The sequence below is a fragment of the Salvelinus fontinalis genome, chromosome 14 (assembly GCF_029448725.1).
Source record: "Salvelinus fontinalis isolate EN_2023a chromosome 14, ASM2944872v1, whole genome shotgun sequence".
Taxonomy (NCBI): Eukaryota; Metazoa; Chordata; class Actinopteri; order Salmoniformes; family Salmonidae; genus Salvelinus; species Salvelinus fontinalis.
This window is the reverse complement of record NC_074678.1, coordinates 6,117,577-6,142,484: the sequence shown is the minus strand read 5'-3', so window position 1 is coordinate 6,142,484 and position 24,908 is coordinate 6,117,577. Positions and strand designations below refer to the sequence as shown.

Genomic DNA, 24,908 nt, shown 5'->3' with positions numbered 1-24,908 from the left:
CTCCCCCCTCCCCTCTGTCTCATTTAACTCTAACTCTCCTTCTCTCTCTCCCGCCAGTCTCAGTGGCCAGGCTCAGTGACCAGCACCCCCCCCCCTCAGTGGCCCTTGGCTCAGTGGCCTCTCTCTCTCTGTGGATCACATTTAAAGTCCAGCCTGCCGTAAACACCTATTGACTCTACCACCAGGGCTTTTTCTGCACCATCTACGGCCATATGGGAGGTGTGTGTGTCAGTGTGTGTGTGTGTGTGTGTGACAGTGTGTGTGTGTGTGTGTGTGTCAGTGTGTGTGTGTGTGTCAGTGTGTGTGTGTGTGTCAGTGTGTGTGTGTCAGTGTGTGTGTGTCAGTGTGTGTGTGTGTGTGTGTGTGTGTGTGTGTGTGTGTGTGTGTGTGTGTGTGTGTGTGTGTGTGTGTGTGTGTGTGTGTGTGTGTGTGTGTGTGTGTGTGTGTATCAGTGTGTCAGTGTGTCGGGATTAGGAAGCCCAAGAAGGATGCCCATACTCATCATCAATACAGAACAGAATGGCGCTAAAAGGTTTTAGGGCATTTTTCACAAATGAAATTCGGGACCTGGTTTGGTTTCCACAGAGCATCTGTGAGAATTCTACAAAATACGTTTTGCTAACACAAGACCTGAAAGTAAACATTTTAGGTTGCGATTTCCGAGACGCACGTTCTACATGACGTTAGCAAGCTAGCTCGTTTACAACGGGCAAAAAGTTCCATGTGAATGCTGATGCTAGGCAGATACCCCGATATACGGCATAAACGGTATATTTGAAAAAAATATAATTTGGGTTGGTGTCACCGGGAGGCTGTGTGCTGCAGCACTGCTTATAACTAAGACATTTAAAATGTATTAAATAAATGATATCCAGCTCAGGACTCCAGCTTTACATTTGGTTTGCTAAATTGCTAGCTAAGTGGCTAGATGTCAAGACATTCTGGCCTGAGTGCCAGTCTCTGTAGCTAACATTCCACTCCTTGCCACTGCTTGTCATTGCCAAAGAGCCTGGCCTTTCTGCCATCTTCAAATATGAACATTCAATCATTAATGAGCTCGAGGAGAACAGAGTAGTTGATTTTGATTCGATAACCCTCCCAGCTACCTTCCAATCACAACGATTATCCAAATATTGGAACTCTATCACTTTTTCTCTCTCCACAGAACACCTTGGTATGCGGTCAAAAGTTGCTAGCTCATTTCTAAATTCTCAAACTAAATACATACTGCAATTCCAACCACAAAACCTCTTTGCTTTCAGCCTCAAATACAACATCTTGCTTTGCCAACATCTAAATGTTTGTTTTTGACTTTGTTATAATTGTAATTCTATTTTCGAGGCTCCACATGGAATATATAGAATATATTCCAACAACCAATGAGCAACTCCGCCATAAATCCATCTGCTTATTGAACGTTGAGATTGGTCTATAAGGCCAGTCTATCTGGCAATGACATGGATGGCAAGGAGTGGAATGTTAGTTAAAAAGACTGGTAACCCAGACTAGAGACATTTTAATGCCCTCCTGGATCAAGATCCTTGTTGCCTAAATTGTAGCTCCCCTTGTGTGCACGTCCAGTAATACCGTATAGCCCGGTATGGTAAAGATCCAAGAGCCCGGTATGGTAAAGATCCAAGAGCCCGGTATGGTAAAGATCCAAGAGCTCGGTATTTGAGTGCCAACCGCTCCACAATCCGGATCATACAAAGAATATGTTAAAGTGCCCTCAGACATGGAAACCTTTATTTCAACTTGTACTGAGATGCCACCATTGAACATCAACAGTTCCGTCAGCCATCATGAATGACAACGGGATGTGACAGTTCCTTAGCCCTGCTCATCTTAGCAGAGATACAGTGACAGAAAAATAGACAAGAGACAGCTCGGGACAAGACAGCCTATGCCATCACTAGATGTCAGAGGTCAAATCAAGGTCATAGTGTATCTGATGACCTCTTCTGCACATCACAATGGACATGAATTCCTCTGTGTTCAGTACCATAGATGGATTACCTTGACTCTCTCTCTCTCACACTACTGGAGCGTGTTAGCACTGTCCTAGTTGCCTTTTCAGCTTTGCCTGTATGTCTCCCTCAAACATTGTTTTTGTAATGATCTACCCTGAGCCCACCTAGGGGTTGTTGCGGTCAAGACATTTTGTTAGCTGGTGATGGACTGTTAATTAACATAAACACATTTAGCATCTCCTGGCTTCCACACACAGCCTACAAGCCACTGATGCAGACCTTTGGAACATCTAGTCTAATAAATCCATGTGGTATAGCCTACACCTTCACAATACATCCATTATTTATTTTAGACAGGTCTACAGAAGCATGATGTGAAGAAAATGTAGTCTATTTCAGAAGAACAGAATAGCATACTCTGAGTTGTCCTTTAGTTAGGTCCTGATCTGGCTAGGCCATATGGCTGTGGGCTACACTAGTTCATTCAGCAGACAAGATTTGCTGAGAATTCCAACAACTTATTTTATATTATGAAGAATACAATTGAACAAAGCTGAATAAAACAGAAAGGATCTTTTCTCCAAACGATTTGAAGGAGTGCGCACATGCGGCTGTTCTATGTTGAGCGGTTAACGCTTAATTTAGAGTTATTTATGGAACTTCAGTTGTGATACAAATGTTGGGCTATATGTTTAGATTTTTAATACATTCTTAGGCTGCATGATGCAACTCTAATGAAGATTTGAAAAAGTTGCATGAAAGGCATGAGCTCTGCTTTGTGTTTTTTGTGCAGGCTGTAAACACTTCATCAGTCTCATTCACAATTTGACAAGCACTTGATAATGCCTCGGCTGCATCTCCTTTGTGTGGCGGTAATACCCCTTAACAAAAATCATTGCCTTTTGTGGCAACTGGTCATTGTTTCCTTGAGCTGAATATAAAAATTACAAATCCCTTCTCCCGGCTGCGTGCCGAAGCACCTCGCACTCACATGGCTCTCAGTCACGTGATCAGGTTTTTCTTACAGGCTACAAGGGAAGACAGACATATCCGGGATGCAACTGTTTGCGTCATCCAATTCCAAGGTGCCTATTGAAGCTTTATCAGGTTGGATGGGGAGCGTCCAGCCAAGACAACGCAGAAGTGGCTTTGGGACGAGTGTCTGAATGTCCTTGAGTGGCCCAGCCAGAGCCCAGACTTGAACCCGATCAAATCTCTGGAAATACCTGAAAATGTCTGTGCAGCAACGCTCCCCATCCAACCTGACAGAGCTTGAGAGGATCTGCAGAGAAGAATGGGAGAAACTCCCCAAATACAGGTGTGCCAAGCTTGTATACCCAAGAAGACTCAAGGCTGTAATTGCTGCCAAAGGTACTTTGTAAAGGGTCTGAATACTTATGTAAATGAAATATTATTATTTGTATAAATTTATCAAATTTATAAAAACCTGTTTTTGCTTTGTCATTACGGGGGTACTGTGCATAGATTGATGGGGGGAAAAAATAAAATGTCATCAATGTTAGAATAAGGCTGTAACGTAACACAATGTGGGAAAAGTCAAGGGGTCTGAATACTTTCCGAAGTCATTGCATGGTTGTGTGTGTGTGTGTATATATATATATATATATATGTATGTATATATATGCATATTTATTTTTTACTCCTCTTGCAATATAATTATTGTTTGGATAACCTTATTTACAATTATTTATAGATTTTAATCTTAAATTGTTTCACTCTTTATGTGATGCCCACTGCAGAGACCACCAGAAGAAGAATGATCACTGAATTATCACAGTGCATTATTGTAATGTTTGTTTATGTGTCAATTAACTGGTTAATTTGACACACAAAAAAAGGCATTCATTCATTCGGTAGCTTAGGCTACTTTTATTCTGGTAAAAACACCATTTTAACAGCACATTTGATATAAATAACCTAATAAATTACATCGGTTGTCACTCAACTAATAAAGCCTAATATTGCAGAAGGAATTTTACAAACATTTGAATGCTGAAGGTGACTCACAGATGTGCCAGATCAGTAATAGGCCTACGACTTGCTGTTCAGCCCGCGAAGATGCGCACAGTTTGACTACTGACATGGTCTAGGGTTGTTCAGCATGCAAAATGACTTGTAGATCAATGACTGTCAACATAATGACATGCTTAGTTCCACACTGAAGGAGAGGATGCAGTCGTCACACAAATCTGGGCTATTTCTGGAAGGAAGAAAGAAAGTCATTTGAAAGTAATAGTGAACCGACTATTCGTAGTGTCTGAATCGATTTTCTGACTGACACTCGCTACATTTCGATCGGTTTGGGGTCCTGCAAACCAATGCAGTCATATCTTAAACATTTGAATGATGCATATCGTTACATTACAATTTACTGTACTGTACCTAGTCTGAACACACACAAAACTGGTGATACCTTTTATGAGAGGGCCTTTATCATTGGAGTGCTATTATTTAGTTCATTTGAGTGTGAAGGGGAGGTAATTACACTTAACACAGACACACATACACACACGCTTTAAGGGTACTGTTAATCTCTGAGTTAAGGAACCGGGTCATACACACACACTTTAAGGGTACTGTTAATCTCTGAGTTAAGGAACCGGGTCATACACACATGCCTTAACAGGCTGACTACCCCGCTCGCGTCGGGTGCGCGAGTGTTGCAAAATAAATTTAGAAATCTATATTAATCAATTATTGCACCCACACTGCTCGCAGGTGCCAACGGGTGTCTGCGTTGCCAAGGGCTAAAATAGAAGTCAGTTCCATTTGTGACGCAGATCGCGCTGCAAGTCCTGCCTCTCCCATCTCCTCATTGGTTTATAGAAGCAGGTACCCACGTGCCATCTCCTCATTGGTTATACCCACGTGGGTGACTGCAAGACGAATGAGGTCAGTGGCGGTAATGCACCTAATTTATGAAAGTTGCCAATCGCAATATAAAGTCAAGAGAATATCTAGGCTATCTAGAGCAACATAGAGTGACTTGATGCAAAAGCTGTTGTCAATCTGGAGAGGAGAGGGATGCACATCTCCAGGCCAACCAGGGTGGGTAGGACACTGGACAATACCATATAAGGAACTGTTTGAGTGTAGCATCGGGAGCGGCACAAGACGGATCTAATCTACCCAACGACCAGATGCGGAAATCTGAGAGACTGGGACCAGTCTGAGTGCCGGCGATAGGCTGAGTAAAGTTTAAACCACGCTCAGCCTCTGCTGTGAGAGGCCAACAGACGGGTTGGAACTACGTCATCACGGTATAAGAACAGCTGTTTACGTACTTCCTGCCAGTTCTCTGTTTTACCCTGCGCGGTGATACAGCGAACCCGTATATACGAAAATTGCATTTGCCATTTATTGTTTGTGTTAATTAAACATAATTAAAGAAAGTTGGCAGACCTTGCCTTTTATTTATCCTGATACCGGATTCGATTAACGCAGCGCTCACAAATAGGACAAATTCGCTAGCAAGTGCAAGCTAACTAGCTAAATTGCCATACATGTTTAATGCTTTTCGACCTGTCCCCAAATTAATGTAATTGGTTCAGAGTTTGTTTTGATATTTTAACCTGCGTGTCGTGATCGCGTTTGATGTGGGGGGACAAAATAAATGTATGAACGATGGCGCACACACGCAGCCGGTTTGGGTTCGGTGTTAAGGGTACTGTTAATCTCTGAGTTAAGGAACCGGGTCATGCACACATGCCTTAAGGGTACTGTTAATCTCTGAGATAAGGAACCGGGTCATGCACACATGCCTTAAGGGTACTGCTAATCTCTGAGATAAGGAACCGGGTCATGCACACATGCCTTAAGGGTACTGTTAATCTCTGAGTTAAGGAACCGGGTCATGCACACATGCCAGGACTACCCAAACACAGCCATCCAGTCTTACCTCCAGAGGAAGGGGTTTCCCCCCTGGTGGACGGGGGCTGACAGGGGGCCCTCAGCGTGGGCAGAGGAGGAGGAGTGGAGGAGGAGGGAAGGCTGGGAGGAGGAGGTGTGGATGGAGCGAGGGAGGGAGGTGGGGGAGAGCAGGTGCTGCAGGAGACTGCTGTTGCCATGGCAGCGGTGCTGAGCGGCCGGCCAGATTCTACGGGTCGACGCGGACGGACGGGAGGAAGGAAAGAGGGAAGGTTGTCTGATAAACAACACTAACAAATGTACTACTGGCTTAAATCCATGAAACCGTCATCAAAATAGCCCCCCTCCCCGTACTAAGGAAGCTGTGGTGAGGGGCAGTGGAGCCCCCTCATACTCCCCAGTGCCAGCTCTCTGTTGGCAGGCTGGGTAGAGAGGGGCCATATGGGGCTGGTCTAAACAGACTTGGACCCCCTTGTGAGTGGCCAGAATGGGTGACAATATGACCCTGGCAGCAGTCTGCTGTGTGCATGTGTCTGTCTCTGACTGGGCAGTGACCTGGTATTCACACTATCCCCCCCTAACCTCTCCCCGCTCTTTTCTTCCTCTCTTTCCCTTCACCGCTCCTCCCGTTTTTCCTTTATGCCTGAGTGCTAATGTGTGTTTCCATGGCTGTGTGTGCGTGTGTGATGTGTACTGCATGTTTGAGGGGTGTAAGCAGACACTGCCTGGCCCTGTCAATCACTCTACTCAGACCTACAGCTCCACAACACACAGAGGGAGGGAATCACACACACATACCGTAAGGGCAGTTAACCCTTTGTGGTCAGTGTGTGTGTCTTACTGGATATGCAGGTCAGGAGCTCCTGGCCTCTCCTTCCTCCTCTTCATCATGTCTCCAACGGCAATGGTAAATCAAGGGGCCGGCTCGGGGAGTCAGTGCTGCTCCAGTGAACTGTGCCACCTGTCCATCAAAGCCATGCTGGCCAACGAGCTGACAGCTCACTTCCTCTCAAAACAACAACACTGCAAAACAGACACAGCCCTTACGGACTACTCATTCATAACACACAATGAGAAGAACAGTGAGTGTGAGTAACAACATCCAAAATCAAGTTACTTTCTGAGAGGCCATGTGGTTTAGACTGGTCAGTACACAGACAGGTATGCCAGGTATCTAGGCTAGTGTGAGACTGGTCAGTACACAGAAAGATTAGTCAGATATCTAGGCTAGTGTCAGACTGGTCAGTACATAGACAGGTATGCCAGGTATCTAGGCTAGTGTCAGACTGGTCAGTACATAGACAGGTATGCCAGATATCTAGGCTAGTGTCAGACTGGTCAGTACATAGACAGGTATGCCAGGTATCTAGGCTAGTGTCAGACTGGTCAGTACATAGACCGGTATGCCAGATATCCAGGCTAGTGTCAGACTGGTCAGTACACAGACAGGTATGCCAGGTATCTAGGCTAGTGTCAGACTGGTCAGTACATAGACAGGTATGTCAGATATCTAGGCTAGTGTCAGACTGGTCAGTACATAGACCGGTATGCCAGATATCCAGGCTAGTGTCAGACTGGTCAGTACACAGACAGGTATGCCAGGTATCTAGGCTAGTGTCAGACTGGTCAGTACACAGAAAGATTAGCCAGATATCTAGGCTAAAGTCAGACTGGTCAGTACATAGACCGGTATGCCAGATATCCAGGCTAGTGTCAGACTGGTCAGTACACAGACAGGTATGCCAGGTATCTAGGCTAGTGTCAGACTGGTCAGTACATAGACAGGTATGTCAGATATCTAGGCTAGTGTCAGACTGGTCAGTACATAGACCGGTATGTCAGATATCTAGGCTAGTGTCAGACTGGTCAGTACATAGACCGGTATGCCAGATATCCAGGCTAGTGTCAGACTGGTCAGTACATAGACAGGTATGCCAGGTATCTAGGCTAGTGTCAGACTGGTCAGTACATAGACAGGTATGCCAGGTATCTAGGCTAGTGTCAGACTGGTCAGTACATAGACAGGTATGCCAGGTATCTAGGCTAATGTCAGACTGGTCAGTACATAGACAGGTATGCCAGGTATCTAGGCTAGTGTCAGACTGGTCAGTACATAGACCGGTATGCCAGATATCCAGGCTAGTGTCAGACTGGTCAGTACATAGACAGGTATGTCAGATATCTAGGCTAGTGTCAGACTGGTCAGTACATAGACCGGTATGCCAGATATCCAGGCTAGTGTCAGACTGGTCAGTACATAGACAGGTATGCCAGGTATCTAGGCTAGTGTCAGACTGGTCAGTACATAGACAGGTATGCCAGGTATCTAGGCTAGTGTCAGACTGGTCAGTACATAGACAGGTATGCCAGGTATCTAGGCTAATGTCAGACTGGTCAGTACATAGACAGGTATGTCAGATATCTAGGCTAGTGTCAGACTGGTCAGTACATAGACCGGTATGCCAGATATCCAGGCTAGTGTCAGACTGGTCAGTACACAGACAGGTATGCCAGGTATCTAGGCTAGTGTCAGACTGGTCAGTACACAGAAAGATTAGTCAGATATCTAGGCTAATGTCAGACTGGTCAGTACATAGACCGGTATGCCAGATATCCAGGCTAGTGTCAGACTGGTCAGTACACAGACAGGTATGCCAGGTATCTAGGCTAGTGTCAGACTGGTCAGTACATAGACAGGTATGCCAGGTATCTAGGCTAGTGTCAGACTGGTCAGTACATAGACAGGTATGCCAGGTATCTAGGCTAGTGTCAGACTGGTCAGTACATAGACAGGTATGCCAGATATCCAGGCTAGTGTCAGACTGGTCAGTACATAGACAGGTATGCCAGGTATCTAGGCTAGTGTCAGACTGGTCAGTACATAGACAGGTATGCCAGATATCCAGGCTAGTGTCAGACTGGTCAGTACATAGACAGGTATGCCAGGTATCTAGGCTAGTGTCAGACTGGTCAGTACATAGACAGGTATGCCAGGTATCTAGGCTAGTGTCAGACTGGTCAGTACATAGACAGGTATGCCAGGTATCTAGGCTACAGTGTCCTCAGTGTTCTGTTCTCATATAATACTGGCAAAGCAGGGCTTTACAGCTGAACACCGATGAGTCACACACACCATGTCTCTACCTGACCCAGCTATAACAACATCAAACCACTCACTTCCCTGTCTTACAAACACACACTGGCACATACAACCACAGTCACACACACAAACACCAAAACACAAGCACAGTGAGCAGAGTCAGCAGCTTTCTAGAAGGTTCCTCAAGTCCCGTGGGTCAAACCAGAAACCCAACAGTAACAGGGGTTTCTGTGTCCCCCCCTGTCCTGGCTCGGTGACCACTCCACTGACTGGGTCACAGGTCAAGTATAGGTTAGCATTGGTTCAAATAGCCGTCACATAAATCCTCCACAGGCACCAGGGTTTGGGAGATCTGCTCTGAGTATCCCCGGGCTAAGATCCCTGATCCTGGGGAATGCTTGTCAGTTAGTCCGTTGGTTCAGAGGAGTGTCCTTGAGGTCTGGCTGACTGCTCTTTCTGACAGTCTGACAGGAGTGTCCAAAGGGAGAACTTGGCCATGGTCACTGCCTCTTCAGCCAGCGAGAGAGAGAGAGAGAGAGAGAGAGAGAGAGAGAGAGAGAGAGAGAGAGCCTGTCGCCTGAGCTACTGTCACTCCCACACACACACACTGTGAGCAGTAGAGTACAGAGAGAGAGAAGTCCAGAATACAGTGACACACAGCACTACCACGCCCAACTGACAACCAGGCACAGAGCATTCTCATGGTATCACAAGACCCTGAGGGAGGTGCAGCTGTCACCCCTAGCCTTACCCTGCCTTATCCTGGCTAGCCCTACCCTCCCTCCCCCTCATCCCTGCCTTATCCTGGCTAGCCTTACCCTGCTCCCCCTCTCTCTACACCTCACCCCTGTCTTACCCTGCCTTATCCTGGCTAGCCTTACCCTGCCCCCCTCTCTCTACACCTCACCCCTGTCTTACCCTGCCTTATCCTAGCTAGCCTTACCCTGCCTTATCCTGGCTGACCTTACCCTACCTCCCCCCGCACCTCATATCTGTCTTACCCTGCCTTATCCTGGCTATCCCTACCCTCCCTACCCCTCATCACTATCTTACCCTGCCTTGTCCTGGCTAGCACTCCCTCCCCCTCTCTCTACACCTCATCCCCGTCTTACCCTGCCTTATCCTGGCTAGCCCTCCCTCCCATCCCCTCTCTCTACACATCATCCCTGTCTTACCCTGCCTTATCCTGGCTAGCCTTCCCTCCCTCCCCCTCCCCCTCTCCACACCTCATCCCTGTCTTACCCTGCCTTATCCTGGCTAGCCCTACCCTCCCATTCCCTCTCTCTACACCCCATCCCTGCCTTATCCTGGCTAGCCTTACCCTCTTTTCCCCTCTCTCTACACCTCATCCCTGTCTTACCATGCCTAATCCTGGCTAGCCCTCCCTCCTATCCCCTCTCTCTACACATCATCCCTGTCTTACCCTGCCTTATCCTGGCTAGCCTTCCCTTCCTCCCCCTCTCCACACCTCATCCCTGTCTTACCCTGCCTTATCCTGGCTAGCCTCCCTCCCACCCCTCTCTACACATCATCCCTGTCTTACCCTGGCTAGCTATTCTTCCCTCCCCGCTATTATCTCTCTCTACCACTCAACGTCCTGTTCTCTCCTGTCCCCATTCTCTGTCTTGGGAATCAGAGGTACATCAGTGTCCCTGGTGAGGGAGCCTGTCTACGTGTGGGTTAAATGCAGCTCACATGCAGTGACGGCAGGGACAATGGATCTGAATCAATCAGGCTACATTAGAGGCTTTGGTTACAACTAGCGTAGCGCTGTTGCATCACTAGGCTAATCCCCGCCTGATTAGTGGACTGACGTACGACCACACGGCTACAGGACATGAGACTGTCATTACCCAGACTAATCTACTATAACAGTCTAGGACCTGTTCTATAAGAGAACATCAGCAGAGGTAGTTAACTGTTACAGTACACTCCAATACAGGGTCAAGGTTAGGTTCTGATTAGGTTAGACTGTGGTCAGAGAATAGAGAGCAGATACAGTACAACTGTGGGTATAAACGGGAGGATGATGTGTGTGTCAGAGAGAGAGAGAGAGAGAGAGAGAGAGAGAGAGAGAGAGAGAGAGAGAGAGAGAGAGAGAGAGACGAATGAAGTGAAACTATCATAACGTCACACACACCAACCACCCCGCAGCACCCAACTGAGAGGAAATAAAGACAGACTTTCACAAGGCAGGCCTGTCTTCAAAAGACACTGTTGGGTACTAGAGATAAAAGAAACAACTTTTGTGTTGAGTTTTGGGGTTAGTTTTCAGAACAGAGCCCGTGAGTGGCTGGCTGGCTGGCGGGCGGGCTGGCACGAGAGTTCTAAATAGACCAGCAGTGTGGATCCAGTGAGGGATACTGAGCTGTTCCAGGAAGAGAGAGGGTGAGACTGAAGAGCTACAGTTCTGCTGCATACTAATGACCTTTCACCTTTACCCAGTGTCAGTCAAGCCTTCAAGAGAGACAGAACACCCTCAGACATGTAACCAGGTGACACTGTGACAGCTCAAACACACACGCACAGGCAAAAGTAACACTACCTACAGTTGAAGTCAGAAGTTTACATACACCTTAGCCAAAAACATTTAAACTCCGTTTTTCAAAACTCCCGACATTTAATCCTAGTAAAAATTCACTGTCTTTGGTCAGTTACGATCAACACTTTATTTTAAGATTATGAAATGTCATAATAATAGCAGAGAAAAGGATTTATTTCAGCTTTTATTTCTTTCATCACATTCCCAGTGGGTCAGAAGTTTACATACACTCAATTAGTATTTGGTAGCATTTCCTTTAAATTGTTTAACTTGGGTCAAACGTTTCAGGTAGCCTTCCACAAGCTTCCCACAATAAGTTGGGCGAATTTTGTCCCATTCCTCCTGACAGAGCTGGTGTAGCTGAGTCAGGTTTGTAGGCCTCCTTGCTCGTACACACTATTTCAGTTCTGCCCACACATTTTCTATAGGATTGAGGTCAGGGCTTTGTGATTGCCACTCCAATACCTTGACTTTGTTTTCCTTAAGCCATTTTGCCACAACTTTGGAAGTATGCTTGGGGTCATTGTCCATTTGGAAGACCCATTTACGACCAAGCTTTAACTTCCTGACTGATGTCTTGAGATGTTGCTTCAATATATCCACATAATTTTCCATCCTCATGATGCCATCTATTTGGTGAAGTGCACCAGTCCCTCCTGCAGCAAAGCACCCCCACAACATGATGCTGCCACCCCCGTGCTTCACGGTTGGGATGGTGTTCTTCGGCATGCAAGCCTCCCCCTTTTTCCTCCAAACATAACGATGGTCATTATGGCCAAACAGTTCTATTTTTGTTTCATCAGACCAGAGGACATTTCTCCAAAAAGTACAATCTTTGTCACCATGCGCAGTTGCAAACCGTAGTCTGGCTTTTTTAGGGCGGTTTTGGAGCAGTGCCTTCTTCCTTGCTGAGCGACCTTTCAGATGTCGATATAGGACTTGTTTTACTGTGAATATAGATACTTTTGTACCTGTTTCCTCCAGCATCTTCACAAGGTATTTTGCTGTTGTTCTGGGATTGATTTGCTCTTTCGACCAAAGTACGTTCATCTCTAGGAGACAGAACAAAGGATGGCACTGCGATAGACTACATCCAATTTGCTGAGTAAAGTGTTGGAGGCTATTTTGTAAATGACATTGCAGAACTCAAGGATCGGCAGGATAGTCAGTTTTACGAGGGTGTTAAGAAGCATGGTTTGGCGGGTCATCTTTCGGAGGACGCATGACTCGACCTTCGCCTCCCGAAACCCGTTGGGGAGTTGCAGCGATGAGACAAGATTGAAATTGGGGAGTAAAAGGGGGCAAAAATATAATAATAAAAAATAATACCTAACCAAAAAACGCTGTGTTATTTCACGTAGATGGAGAACATGGGTCAATTTCTCCGCTGTTTTGGTGCCCTGGCTAACACGCTGTAACAGTGTGAAGCAAACCCGTGGACATGCGCAGTTATTACTGTGTGTGATGACTATGTGAGAGCGAAGTGTCTCGCTCATCTCAATATCCTATTCATTGATGATAGGCCCTGCATAACTGAAGTAGCGAAACATTGCAAGCCAAGAAATTACGAGATAAAGCTTTTGATTGCCGATAGATAGGCCTAGTGAACTGTTCTGACTCTGTCTGCCTGCTGGCCGACCTGCCTATACTGTACCCCTCCCCTCTCTCCATCCCTCGCTAGCTCGCTATGAAAGATGTAAGTGTTTGTGTTCTTGGAAGTACGGCAAATCCTCCGTTACAGAAATTCTGAACCTTAGGAGTCGTAGTAAAATCTTGACACTGAAATGAGAGTCGACGTGCAAAGAATCGAGGAATCAATTATTTTGGAGTCGACTCTCCACCACTACGTCATCGTCGTTGGAAAAATGGTAGAGAAAGGCAAGCGACAGCAGTCCTGTATGATAATACTTTGAGAAGTTAAATGAGAAGGAAGTGCAGCTGCATTGTGAATTCACCTGTCATTTTTATGTCACTTTATCACTTTAATGTAAACCGAAAAATTAAATGGCAGTTTAAAGGTTAAAATTCCATTTGTCACATCACTACTCTACGGTCTAAATGGAAAGTCATCACGTAGAAGTAGAAATCACAGTGTCTTGTGTAGCCTATATCCGGTATCTCTTTGGTATCCACACTCCATAGCATGCTATAGCATATGGCGTTTGCGAAAAACTGAAGAGAAATGGTCTGTTCCATGTCTGCCCTCGGCTGAATCTAGTTGATGATCCCTGCTGTAGGGCCCAGTGGAGATCTGACTGGCTATAGCAGTCCCCTTTCCTCTCTCTCACCCCCCCTTACTTTCTCAGCCCCCTCTCCCTCTTTCTCTCTCCCCCCTCTCTCTCTCTCTCACCCCCCCTCTCTCTCTCTCACCCCCCCTCTCTCTCTCTCTCTCCCCCCCTCTATCACTCATCCACCCCTCTCTCTCTCATCCACCCCTCTCCATCTCACCCCCCCTCTCTCCCTCTCTCACCCCCCCCTCTATCTCACTGTTTTCTCTTTTATACTATCTTTTATAATTTTTTCAGCAGATCCCTCTCTATCTCATCTTAGTAACAGAGATCTAGAGATATCCACCAATGGTAGTGTCAGTGTAGCCGTTACACAATCCTATGTTTGGATGGATGAGCTCACAGACCATGTCCCGGCAACAGGTCCCTCAAGTCCTCCTCAGCAGAGTAAGACCCTCATCAACTTTCTCTAACTCCATGTTCCTCTTTCCACCGGTCTTCAAGGCTGTGTCATACAGCACACAGTACACACAATGGGGTCCTTGAAGGCTGCTACAGTACACTAGATCTGGCTGCTACAGTACACTAGATCTGGCTGCTACAGTACACTAGACCTGGCTGCTACAGTAGACTAGACCTGGCTGCTACAGTACAATAGATCTGGCTGCTACAGTACACTAGACCTGGCTGCTACAGTACACTAGATCTGGCTGCTACAGTAGACTAGACCTGGCTGCTACAGTACACTAGACCTGGCTGCTACAGTAGACTAGACCTGGCTGCTACAGTACACTAGATCTGGCTGCTACAGTAGACTAGACCTGGCTGCTACAGTACACTAGACCTGGCTGCTACAGTAGACTAGACCTGGCTGCTACAGTACACTAGACCTGGCTGCTACAGTACACTAGACCTGGCTGCTACAGTAGACTAGACCTGGCTGCTACAGTACACTAGACCTGGCTGCTACAGTACACTAGATCTGGCTGCTACAGTACACTAGATCTGGCTGCTACAGTACACTAGATCTGGCTGCTACAGTACACTAGACCTGTCTGCTACAGTACACTAGATCTGGCTGCTACAGTACACTAGACCTGGCTGCTACAGTACACTAGATCTGGCTGCTACAGTACACTAGACCTGGCTGCTACAGTACACTAGACCTGGCTACTACAGTACACTAGACCTGGCTGCTACAGTACACTAGACCTGTCTGCTACAGTACACTAGACCTGGCTGCTACAGTACACTAGACCTGGCTGCTACAGTACACTAGACCTGGCTGCTACAGTACACTAGACCTGGCTGCTACAGTACACTAGACCTGGCTGCTACAGTACACTAGACCTGGCTGCTACAGTACACTAGACCTGGCTGCTACAGTACACTAGACCTGGCTGCTACAGTACAATAGACCTGGCTGCTACAGTACACTAGACCTGGCTACTACAGTACACTAGACCTGGCTGCTACAGTACACTAGACCTGTCTGCTACAGTACACTAGACCTGGCTGCTACAGTACACTAGACCTGGCTGCTACAGTACACTAGACCTGGCTGCTACAGTACACTAAACCTGGCTGCTACAGTACACTAGATCTGGCTGCTACAGTACACTAGATCTGGCTGCTACAGTACACTAGATCTGGCTGCTACAGTACACTAGATCTGGCTGCTACAGTACACTAGACCTGGTTGCTACAGTACACTATACCTGGCTGCTACAGTACACTAGACCTGGCTGCTACAGTACACTAGACCTAGCTGCTACAGTACACTAGATCTGGCTGCTACAGTACACTAGATCTGGCTGCTACAGTACACTAGACCTGGCTGCTACAGTACACTAGACCTGGCTGCTACAGTACACTAGATCTGGCTGCTACAGTACACTAGATCTGGCTGCTACAGTACACTAGCTCTGACTGCGCCCGGTTCAGTGCAGTTCTCCAAAGAGGCTTTCCTGTTTAGAGACAGGCAGAGAGAAAGACGCCTCTGCACTCAGGGAGTCTGAAGAAGTGAATCAAGAATAGAGATAGAATGGTGACAAGTACTCACAAACTGGCCCTCCTTGGAAGACTGAGCTCCTTCTGCAAGAGAGGGAGAGAGAGAGAAAGATATGTCAGTGTGGTTGTCATCAGTTAGAAATATGGATGAATACAGAGTTAAATTGGTTTGCTATTTGGGATGTAAATAAAATGTATTCTGCTTTAATAGACATTTCTGCTTGACATCAAGAGGAAAAGCATGTGTCATTAATACCCTGAGAATTACACTAGGTGGCACTGTGATACCATCTGAATTGGTTGAGTAGAAAAGCAAATAGCAATGTATTGTTTACATGGGGTGGAAACAAAGCACAACATCATGATGATAAATGGCAGGTCAATGACAGGCAGGTCAATGACAGGTATTCACAGCTTGTTCAGTGTAAATACACAATCTAGAAGTAGGTTATTTCCATCATAATGAGATTCCTTGACCTTCAGTTCTCAAACAAATCCACTAGGTGGCAAAGGAGTACCAATAGCAAGGGCCAAGCCAGAGAAACCGCTCTTCTTTGAGAGGACAAGATTCTGTAACTACAAATGCAGGTTCTGTAGCTATATAGTAGCAGATTCCGTTGCAATAGTAGCAGGTTCTGTAGCTATATAGTAGAAAGTTACGTCGCAATAGTAGCAGGTTCTGTAGCTATATAGTAGCAGGTTCTGTAGCTATATAGTAGCAGGTTCTGTAGCTATATAGTAGCAGGTTCTGTAGCTATATAGTAGCAGGTTCTGTCGCAATAGTAGCAAGTTCTGTTGCAATAGTAGCAAGTTCTGTTGCAATAGTAGCAGGTTCTGTAGCTACAAATGCAGGTTCTGTAGCTATATAGTAGCAGGTTCTGTAGCAATAGTAGCAGGTTCTGTAGCAATAGTAGCAGGTTCTGTCGCAATAGTAGCAGTTTCTGTCGCAATAGTAGCAGGTTCTGTAACTACAACAGCATGTTCTGTAGCTATATAGTAGAAAGTTCTGTCGCAATAGTAGCAGGTTCTGTTGCAATAGTAGCAGGTTCTGTAGCTATATAGTTGCAGGTTCTGTAGCTATATAGTTGCAGGTTATGTCGCAATAGTAGCAAGTTCTGTTGCAATAGTAGCAGGTTCTGTAGCTATATAGTAACAGGTTATGTGGCAATAGTAGCAGGTTCTGTGGCTATAGTAGCAGGTTCTGTAGCTATATAGTATCATGTTCGGTCGCAATGGTAGCAAGTTCTGTCGCAATAGTAGCAGGTTCTGTCACAATAGTAGCAAGTTTTGTCGCAATAGTAGCATGTTCCGTAGCTATATAGTAGCAGGTTATGTAGCTATATAGTAGCAAGTTCTGTGGCAATAGTAGCAGGTTCTGTAGCTATATAGTAGCAAGTTCTGTGGCAATAGTAGCAGGTTCTGTAGCTATATAGTAGCAAGTTATATCGCAATAGTAGCAGGTTCCGTAGCTATATAGTAGAAAGTTACGTCGCAATAGTAGCAGGTTCTGTTGCAATAGTAGCAGGTTCTGTCGCAATAGTAGGAAGTTCTGTCGCAATAGTAGCAGGTTCTTTAGCTGCAACAGCAGGTTCTGTAGCTATAGTAGCAGGTTCTGTAGCTATATAGTAGCAGGTTCTATAGCTACAACAGAAGGTTCTGTAGCTATATAGTAGCAGGTTCTGTAGCTATATAGTAGCAGGTTCTGTAGCTACAAGAGCAGGTTCTGTAGCTATAGTAGCAAGTTCTGTAGCTATAGTTGCAGGATCTGTCGCTACAACAGCAGGTTCTGTCGCTACAACAGCAGGTTTTCTAGACCCTTGGTCAACATGTTCACAGCAACAGCTGCTTTGGTCTCAATAACAAATGATGTGTGCTCAAACAAAGACAAAGCACCAACACAGAACTATCTGACTACTGCCTGAGAGACAGAACACAGAGAGAGAGAAAGTAAGGGGGAGAAAACATGACTGTTGGAGAGAAAGCACCTGGTCACAAAGACAGATAGATGGAGAGAAAGAGACTGATAGACAGATGGAGAGAAAGAGACTGAAAGACAGATTGATGTAGGGAGCAGTATTCTGAGCCTGTACTGCAGGCATCTGCTGCTCCAAATAACCAACCACGGTGGATCTATCAAGCCCAGTGCCTCTCTCCCTGCCCGCCTGTCTCCCTGCCCGCCTGTCTCCCTGCCCGCCTGTCTCCCTGCCCGCCTCCCCCCCGACTCAGGATGGCCGTCTCCACAGCACTGATCTTTTTCCTCCCTCCACCCTCTCCCTCTCGTTCACCTTCTCTCTAGTGTCTATTAGTATTATGAATTATTAGTGCATGATGAGCTAATGCAGTGCGTGGGAGAAAACACGTGTGTGTGTGTGTGTGTGTGTGTGTGTGTGTGTGTGTGTGTGTGTGTGTGTGTGTGTGTGTGTGTGTGTGTGTGTGTGTGTGTCTATGCTCCGCAGTGTGGAGTGTTAGTGTGAGTAAGTCGGGGCTTCTGAGTCAGCAGAACTCTGCATTTTCTAGAGTCTCTAAATGAACAACAACAACAACAACAGCATAGCCCTCAGGAGTAAACAGGCTGATTCCATTGGAGAACAGAACAGGACTAATGTCATTGACAGCGTGTCTGTGTGCTGCAGAGGCCGGTAACACATTCGCTTTAGTCCCCTCTCTCTGAGGGCCAAGAGGCCTCAACTCAATTAGCCTGTTCAGAGCTCAGCTAGAGAGCTCAGCAGACCGGCTGATAGATCTTATCAGGGGACTGGAGTGAGCAGGACCAGACCCACTAACTCCATGGAGGAGGAGGAGGGTGGAGTAAGGTCAGGCAACACAATGACACAAGACAGTATACTTTCATTAATACAGCTTTATTAGAAACACTGAAACAGGGGAAGATGTTATGAGAGGGTTCAGGGGCTGAAGCGAGAGAGAGAGGGGGGGAAATGGACGAGAGAGGAAGGGGAAAAGAGAGGAAGGAAGGGGAGAGAGGAAGGGAGGGACAAGAGGAAAGGGAGAAGAGAGGGGAAGGGACAAGAGGAAAGGGAGAAGAGAGGGAGGGAGGGGAGAGAATAAAGTGAGAAGATGGAGGAAGGGAGGGGAAAGAGGAAACGGAGAAGAGAGAGAAAGGGACGGATGAGAGGAAAGGGAGAAGAGAGAGAAAGGGACGGATGAGAGGAAAGGAAGAAGAGAGAGGAAGGGACAGAAGAGAGGAAAGGGAGAAGAGAGAGGAAGGGACGGATGAGAGGAAAGGGAGAAGAGAGAGAAAGGGACGGATGAGAGGAAAGGAAGAAGAGAGAGGAAGGGACAGATGAGAGGAAAGGGAGAAGAGAGAGGAAGGGACAGATGAGAGGAAAGGGAGAAGAGAGAGGAAGGGACAGATGAGAGGAAAGGGAGAAGAGAGAGGAAGGGACAGATGAGAGGAAAGGGAGAAGAGAGAGGAAGGGACGGATGAGAGGAAAGGGAGAAGAGAGAGGAAGGGACAGATGAGAGGAAAGGGAGAAGAGAGAGGAAGGGACAGATGAGAGGAAAGGGAGAAGAGAGAGGAAGGGACAGATGAGAGGAAAGGGAGAAGAGAGAGGAAGGGACAGATGAGAGGAAAGGGAGAAGAGAGAGGAAGGGACAGATGAGAGGAAAGGGAGAAGAGAGAGGAAGGGACAGATGAGCGGAAAGGGAGAAGAGAGAGGAAGGGACAGATGAGAGGAAAGGGAGAAGAGAGAGGAAGGGAGGGACAAGAGGAAAGGGAGGAAAGAGAGGAAGGGACGGATGAGAGGAAAGGGAGAAGAGAGAGGAAGGGAGGGGAGAGAGGAAGGGAGGGACAAGAGGAAAGGGAGGAAAGAGAGGAAGGGACGGATGAGAGGAAAGGGAGAAGAGAGAGGAAGGGACAGATGAGAGGAAGGGACAGATGAGAGGAAAGGGCGAAGAAAGAGGAAGGGAGGGGAGAGAGGAAACGGAGAAGAGAGAGGAAGGGACGGATGAGAGGAAAGGGAGAAGCGAGAGGAAGGGTGGGAGGGGAGAGAGGAAAGGGAGAAGAGAGAGGAGGTATGTTCTGCCAACCAGCCACCCACACATTACCCTGTGTAATGTGAAAGGATGACTCTCAGCATCTCTGTCGCTGTGTGTGGCTGCAGCTGCCCCCCATCTTTGAGTGAGGATACTCCTCCCCAACACACACTACTGAAGACTTTCTGCCCGCGCACACAGCAGGGTTTCTGTTAGGGAAAAGTAGCGCCGGACATTTGACAGGCAGCCTTTTAATGACATTTGATAAATTTACCAGACCCATATGTATTGGGTGCATAACCCGATTAGGGCGTCCGCCCACGCTGCTCAGAATGACAGAAATCACATTCTGTCACATTAAAATATCAGTTAGAAATGTAGAAAGAGGGGAGATAAAAAGTTTCAACAACTAGCAGGGTTTACTAATATGACTAGGATTATGCCTTTGGCTACTGGATAATTAAATAAATTGGATTTTTTTTAAACTATAGAACATGACAGAAATGGGCAACAAACAATTAAGTCTGTTTTGAAAACGCATACTGCCTGCTGAAGCCTGCCTACCGTTGTCTATATGCACTTGATTGGCGAATGGGAAGCACACTTCAATTAGCAGTTGAGAAAAATAAATAGTAGTTGTTTAAATTGTGGACATCAAAACTGTTTTTAACACACGATTGCATTTAGAATTGTTACGCAATGATTGGGCTTAGAAAAGCATGTTTCACTCCAGCAGCAACGAAATAGCTGTTTGAGAAACAGCAGCTCTCGTGCGGTCTGACAGACTTTCCGCTCACACACGTGCGTACACGTACACACACACGTACACACACACACACAGGCACACAAGTGTAAGCACACACGCGTACAAGCGCACACACGTACATATCAGTCGGCCAAGTAACCTCTCAAAGGCAGGGTGATGCTGAAATTAGATGGAGTGACAGTTTGGATGGCAGCCACAGCACAAAAAGCCAAAAGCAATCTCCTCGATGGAACACAAGCATCAATATTCCTCTAGGTCCAACCATCATGACAGAGAGAGGAGAGGAGAGACAGAGAGGAGAGATAGGGAAATGAGAGAGAATGGGAGAGGGGGAGAGAGGAGAGATAGGGAAAGGAGAGAGAAAGAGGAGAGATAGGGAAAGGAGAGAGAGCGGGAGAGAGAGAGAGGAGAGATAGGGAAAGGAGAGAGAAAGAGGAGAGATAGGGAAAGGAGAGAGAACGGGAGAGAGAGAGAGAGGAGAGATAGGGAAAGGAGAGAGAAAGAGGAGAGATAGGGAAAGGAGAAAGAACGGGAGAGAGAGAGAGCAGAGATAGGGAAAGGGAAAGCGTAAAGAACGGGTGAGAGAGGAGAGATAAGGAAAGGAGAGAGAAAAAGGAGAGATAGGGAAAGGAGAGAGAACGGGGGAGAGAGAGAGAGGAGAGATAGGGAAAGGAGAGAGAAAGAGGAGAGATAGAGAGGAGAGATAGGGAAAGGAGAAAGAATGGGAGAGAGAGAGAGGAGAGAGGGAAAGGAGAGAGAAAGAGGAGAGATAGGGAAAGGAGAGAGAACGGGAGAGAGAGAGTGGAGAGATAGGGAAAGGAGAAAGAACGGGTGAGAGAGAGGAGAGATAGGGAAAGGAGAAAGAATGGGAGAGATAGGGAAAGGAGAGATAGGTAAAGGAGAAAGAATGGGAGAGAGAGAGAGGAGAGATAGGGAAATGAGAGAGAAAGAGGAGAGATAGGGAAAGGAGAGAGAGAGGAGAGATAGGGAAAGGAAAGAGAAAGAGGAGAGATAGGGAAAGGAGAGAGAACAGGAGAGAGAGAGAGGAGAGATAGGGAAAGGAGAGAGAACGGGAGAGATAGAGAAAGGAGAAAGAATGGGAGAGAGAGAGAGGAGAGATAGGGAAAGGAGAGAGAAAGAGGAGAGATAGGGAAAGGAGAGAGAACGGGAGAGAGAGAGAGGAGAGATAGGGAAAGGAGAGAGAACGGGAGAGATAGGGAAAGGAGAAAGAATGGGAGAGAGAGAGAGGAGAGATAGGGAAAGGAGAAAGAATGGGAGAGAGAGAGAGGAGAGATAGGGAAAGGAGAGAGAAAGAGGAGAGATAGGGAAAGGAGAAAGAACGGGAGAGAGAGAGAGCAGAGATAGGGAAAGGGAAAGGGAAAGAACGGGTGAGAGAGAGGAGAGATAAGGAAAGGAGAGAGAAAAAGGAGAGATAGGGAAAGGAGAGAGAACGGGAGAGAGAGAGATGAGAGATAGGGAAAGGAGAGAGAACGGGAGAGATAGAGAGGAGAGATAGGGAAAGGAGAAAGAATGGGAGAGAGAGAGAGGAGAGATAAGGAAAGGAAAGAGAAAAAGGAGAGATAGGGAAAGGAGAGAGAACGGGAGAGAGAGAGAGGAGAGATAGGGAAAGGAGAGAGAACGGGAGAGATAGAGAGGAGAGATAGGGAAAGGAGAAAGAATGGGAGAGAGAGAGAGGAGAGATAGGGAAAGGAGAGAGAAAGAGGAGAGATAGGGAAAGGAGAGAGAACGGGAGAGAGAGAGAGAGGGGGAAGATAGGGAAAGGAGAGAGAACGGGAGAGAGAGAGAGAGGGGGAAGATAGGGAAAGGAGAGAGAACGGGAGAGAGAGAGAGGAGAGATAGGGAAAGGAGAGAGAACGGGAGAGAGAGAGGATAGGGAAAGGAGAGAGAGTGGGCTGTAACACATGGTAATCTGGTCAAGTACACTCAGCCAAGACACTTGGTGGGTTGCTGATGTAGGCAGATATGAGAGATACGGCCCTGCCCTGAGCTAGATACGCACATAACAACATTAACTTTACAGGTGAAAGATGGCATGACGGAACCCAACACTCCCACCCTGTGTATAGTATGCTACTAGACAGATCAGATAAAGATATATTGAATTGACAGATGTAGGCCAAGGCTTCATCAAGTGTCTAACCCAACCCTCTGTCAGTGGTAGAAGTGTGTCCACTAGTCAATATAGCTAACAGACAGACAGCCATGGCTCTGTTCCCCCTGCCTGCTCTGTCAGTGAGGAGAGGGGTGAGTGACAGGCCTGGCAGTGCCAGCAGGGTGGCTGGAGAGTGGGCACAGACATGTGGGCAGAGGGTACCTCCCTGAGGCCATGGTGACTGACTGACAGACACGCATACTGACAGAAGGACAGGTCTGCTGAGTGGGCCAGTACAGAGAACCAATGGAAAGTGAGTTAAATAATCCATCAGGAGTGGCCTGGCATATCATCATACACACAGCTAGGTATGCTAACACACACACACACACACACACAAAGAGTGTGGAGGGCCAGTACCTGACATTTAGACATTACCATGATAAACTAGCAACCCGACTTTACACGGCAGCACTACTTTATACAGCAGCACTACATTATACAGCAGCACTACTTTATACAGCAGCACTACTTTATACAGCAGCACTACTTTATACAGCAGCACTACTTTATACAGCAGCACTACATTATACAGCAGCACTACTTTATACAGCAGCACTACTTTATACAGCAGCACTACTTTATACAGCAGCACTACATTATACAGCAGCACTACTTTATACAGCAGCAGCACTACTTTATACAGCAGCACTACTTTATACAGCAGCAGCACTACTTTATACAGCAGCAGCACTACTTTATACAGCAGCAGCACTACTTTATACAGCAGCAGCACTACTTTATACAGCAGCACTACTTTATACAGCAGCAGCAGCACTTTATACAGCAGTACTACTTTATACAGCAGCAGCACTACTTTATACAGCAGCAGCACTACTTTATACAGCAGCAGCACTACTTTATACAGCAGCAGCACTACTTTATACAGCAGCACTACTTTATAGCCAGAAGCACATGGTTTTGTAGGTGGCATTTAAAGGTTCAGTGGGTGTTTATCTTTCTACACTACTGTACTCTCCACTCAGCCTTAGCAGTGTGACTATGTTACATAATAGAACCAGCTGCTAATGCGTTATTGACCTGTTTGGACAGTTTTGCGCACTGTTTATACAGCGCTCCCAATAACTCGCTGTAATTGGCTAAGTTCACCTCTAAGCACACCGGTACATCTCCCATCTTATTCTAGCCGACATCAGATGTTTTTGGCACAAGGCAGTGATTTCACCACCACAGACGAGAGAATGAAGACGGTGAAACGAGCTAATGATCCCTGCTCATAAAAACACCTCTAACACATCTCTCTCTCTAATACACACCTTTCACTCTAATACACACATATCTCTCTCTAATACACATCTCTCTAATACACACATCTCTCTAATACACATCTCTCTCTCCAATACACACATATCTCTCTCTAATACACACATATCTCTCTCTAATACACATCTCTCTAATACACACATCTCTCTAATACACACATCTCTCTCTAATACACACATCTCTCTCTAATACACACATCTCTCTAATACACACATCTCTCTAATACACACATCTCTCTCTAATACACACATCTCTCTCTAATACACACATCTCTCTCTAATACACACATCTCTCTAATACACACATCTCTCTAATACACACATCTCTCTAATACACACATCTCTCTAATACACATCTCTCTCTCCAATACACACATCTCTCTCTCCAATACACACATCTCTCTCTCCAATACACACATATCTCTCTCCAATACACACATATCTCTCTCTCTAATACACATCTCTCTCTCTAATACACATCTCTCTCTCTAATACACATCTCTCTCTCTAATACACATCTCTCTCTCTAATACACATCTCTCTCTCTAATACCCACATCTCTCTCTAATACCCATATCTCTCTCTCTAATACCCACATCTCTCTCTCTAATACCCACATCTCTCTAATACACATCTCTCTCTCTCTAATACACATCTCTCTTCTCTCTCTAATACACATCTCTCTCTCTCTAATACACATCTCTCTCTCTCTAATACACATCTCTCTCTCTCTAATACACATCTCTCTCTCTAATACACATCTCTCTCTCTCTAATACACATCTCTCTCTCTCTAATACACATCTCTCTAATACACATCTCTCTAATACACAGCTCTCTCTCTAATACATCTCTCTCTCTCTCTAATACATCTCTCTCTCTCTAATACATCTATCTCTCTAATACACATATCTCTCTCTCTCTAATACACATCTCTCTCTCTCTCTAATACACAT

At 46.3% G+C, this 24,908-nt stretch overlaps 1 protein-coding gene across 6 annotated transcripts in view; it reads right to left on the bottom strand.

Moving 5' to 3' along the window:
• The window catches only part of LOC129869445 (microtubule-associated serine/threonine-protein kinase 2-like), a 284,626-nt gene that overhangs the window by 97,046 nt on the left and 162,672 nt on the right, over positions 1 to 24,908 (bottom strand). For 4 of the 6 annotated variants that reach the window (XM_055943864.1, XM_055943865.1, XM_055943867.1 and 1 more), the window contains one exon: positions 15,791 to 15,822. In XM_055943864.1, the coding sequence (XP_055799839.1) occupies positions 15,791 to 15,822 (32 nt within the window). Of the gene's footprint in view, positions 1 to 5,889; positions 6,088 to 6,699; positions 7,285 to 15,790; positions 15,823 to 24,908 lie in introns of those variants that run through there. The other 2 variants (XM_055943868.1, XM_055943871.1) reach the window with 2 other exon arrangements.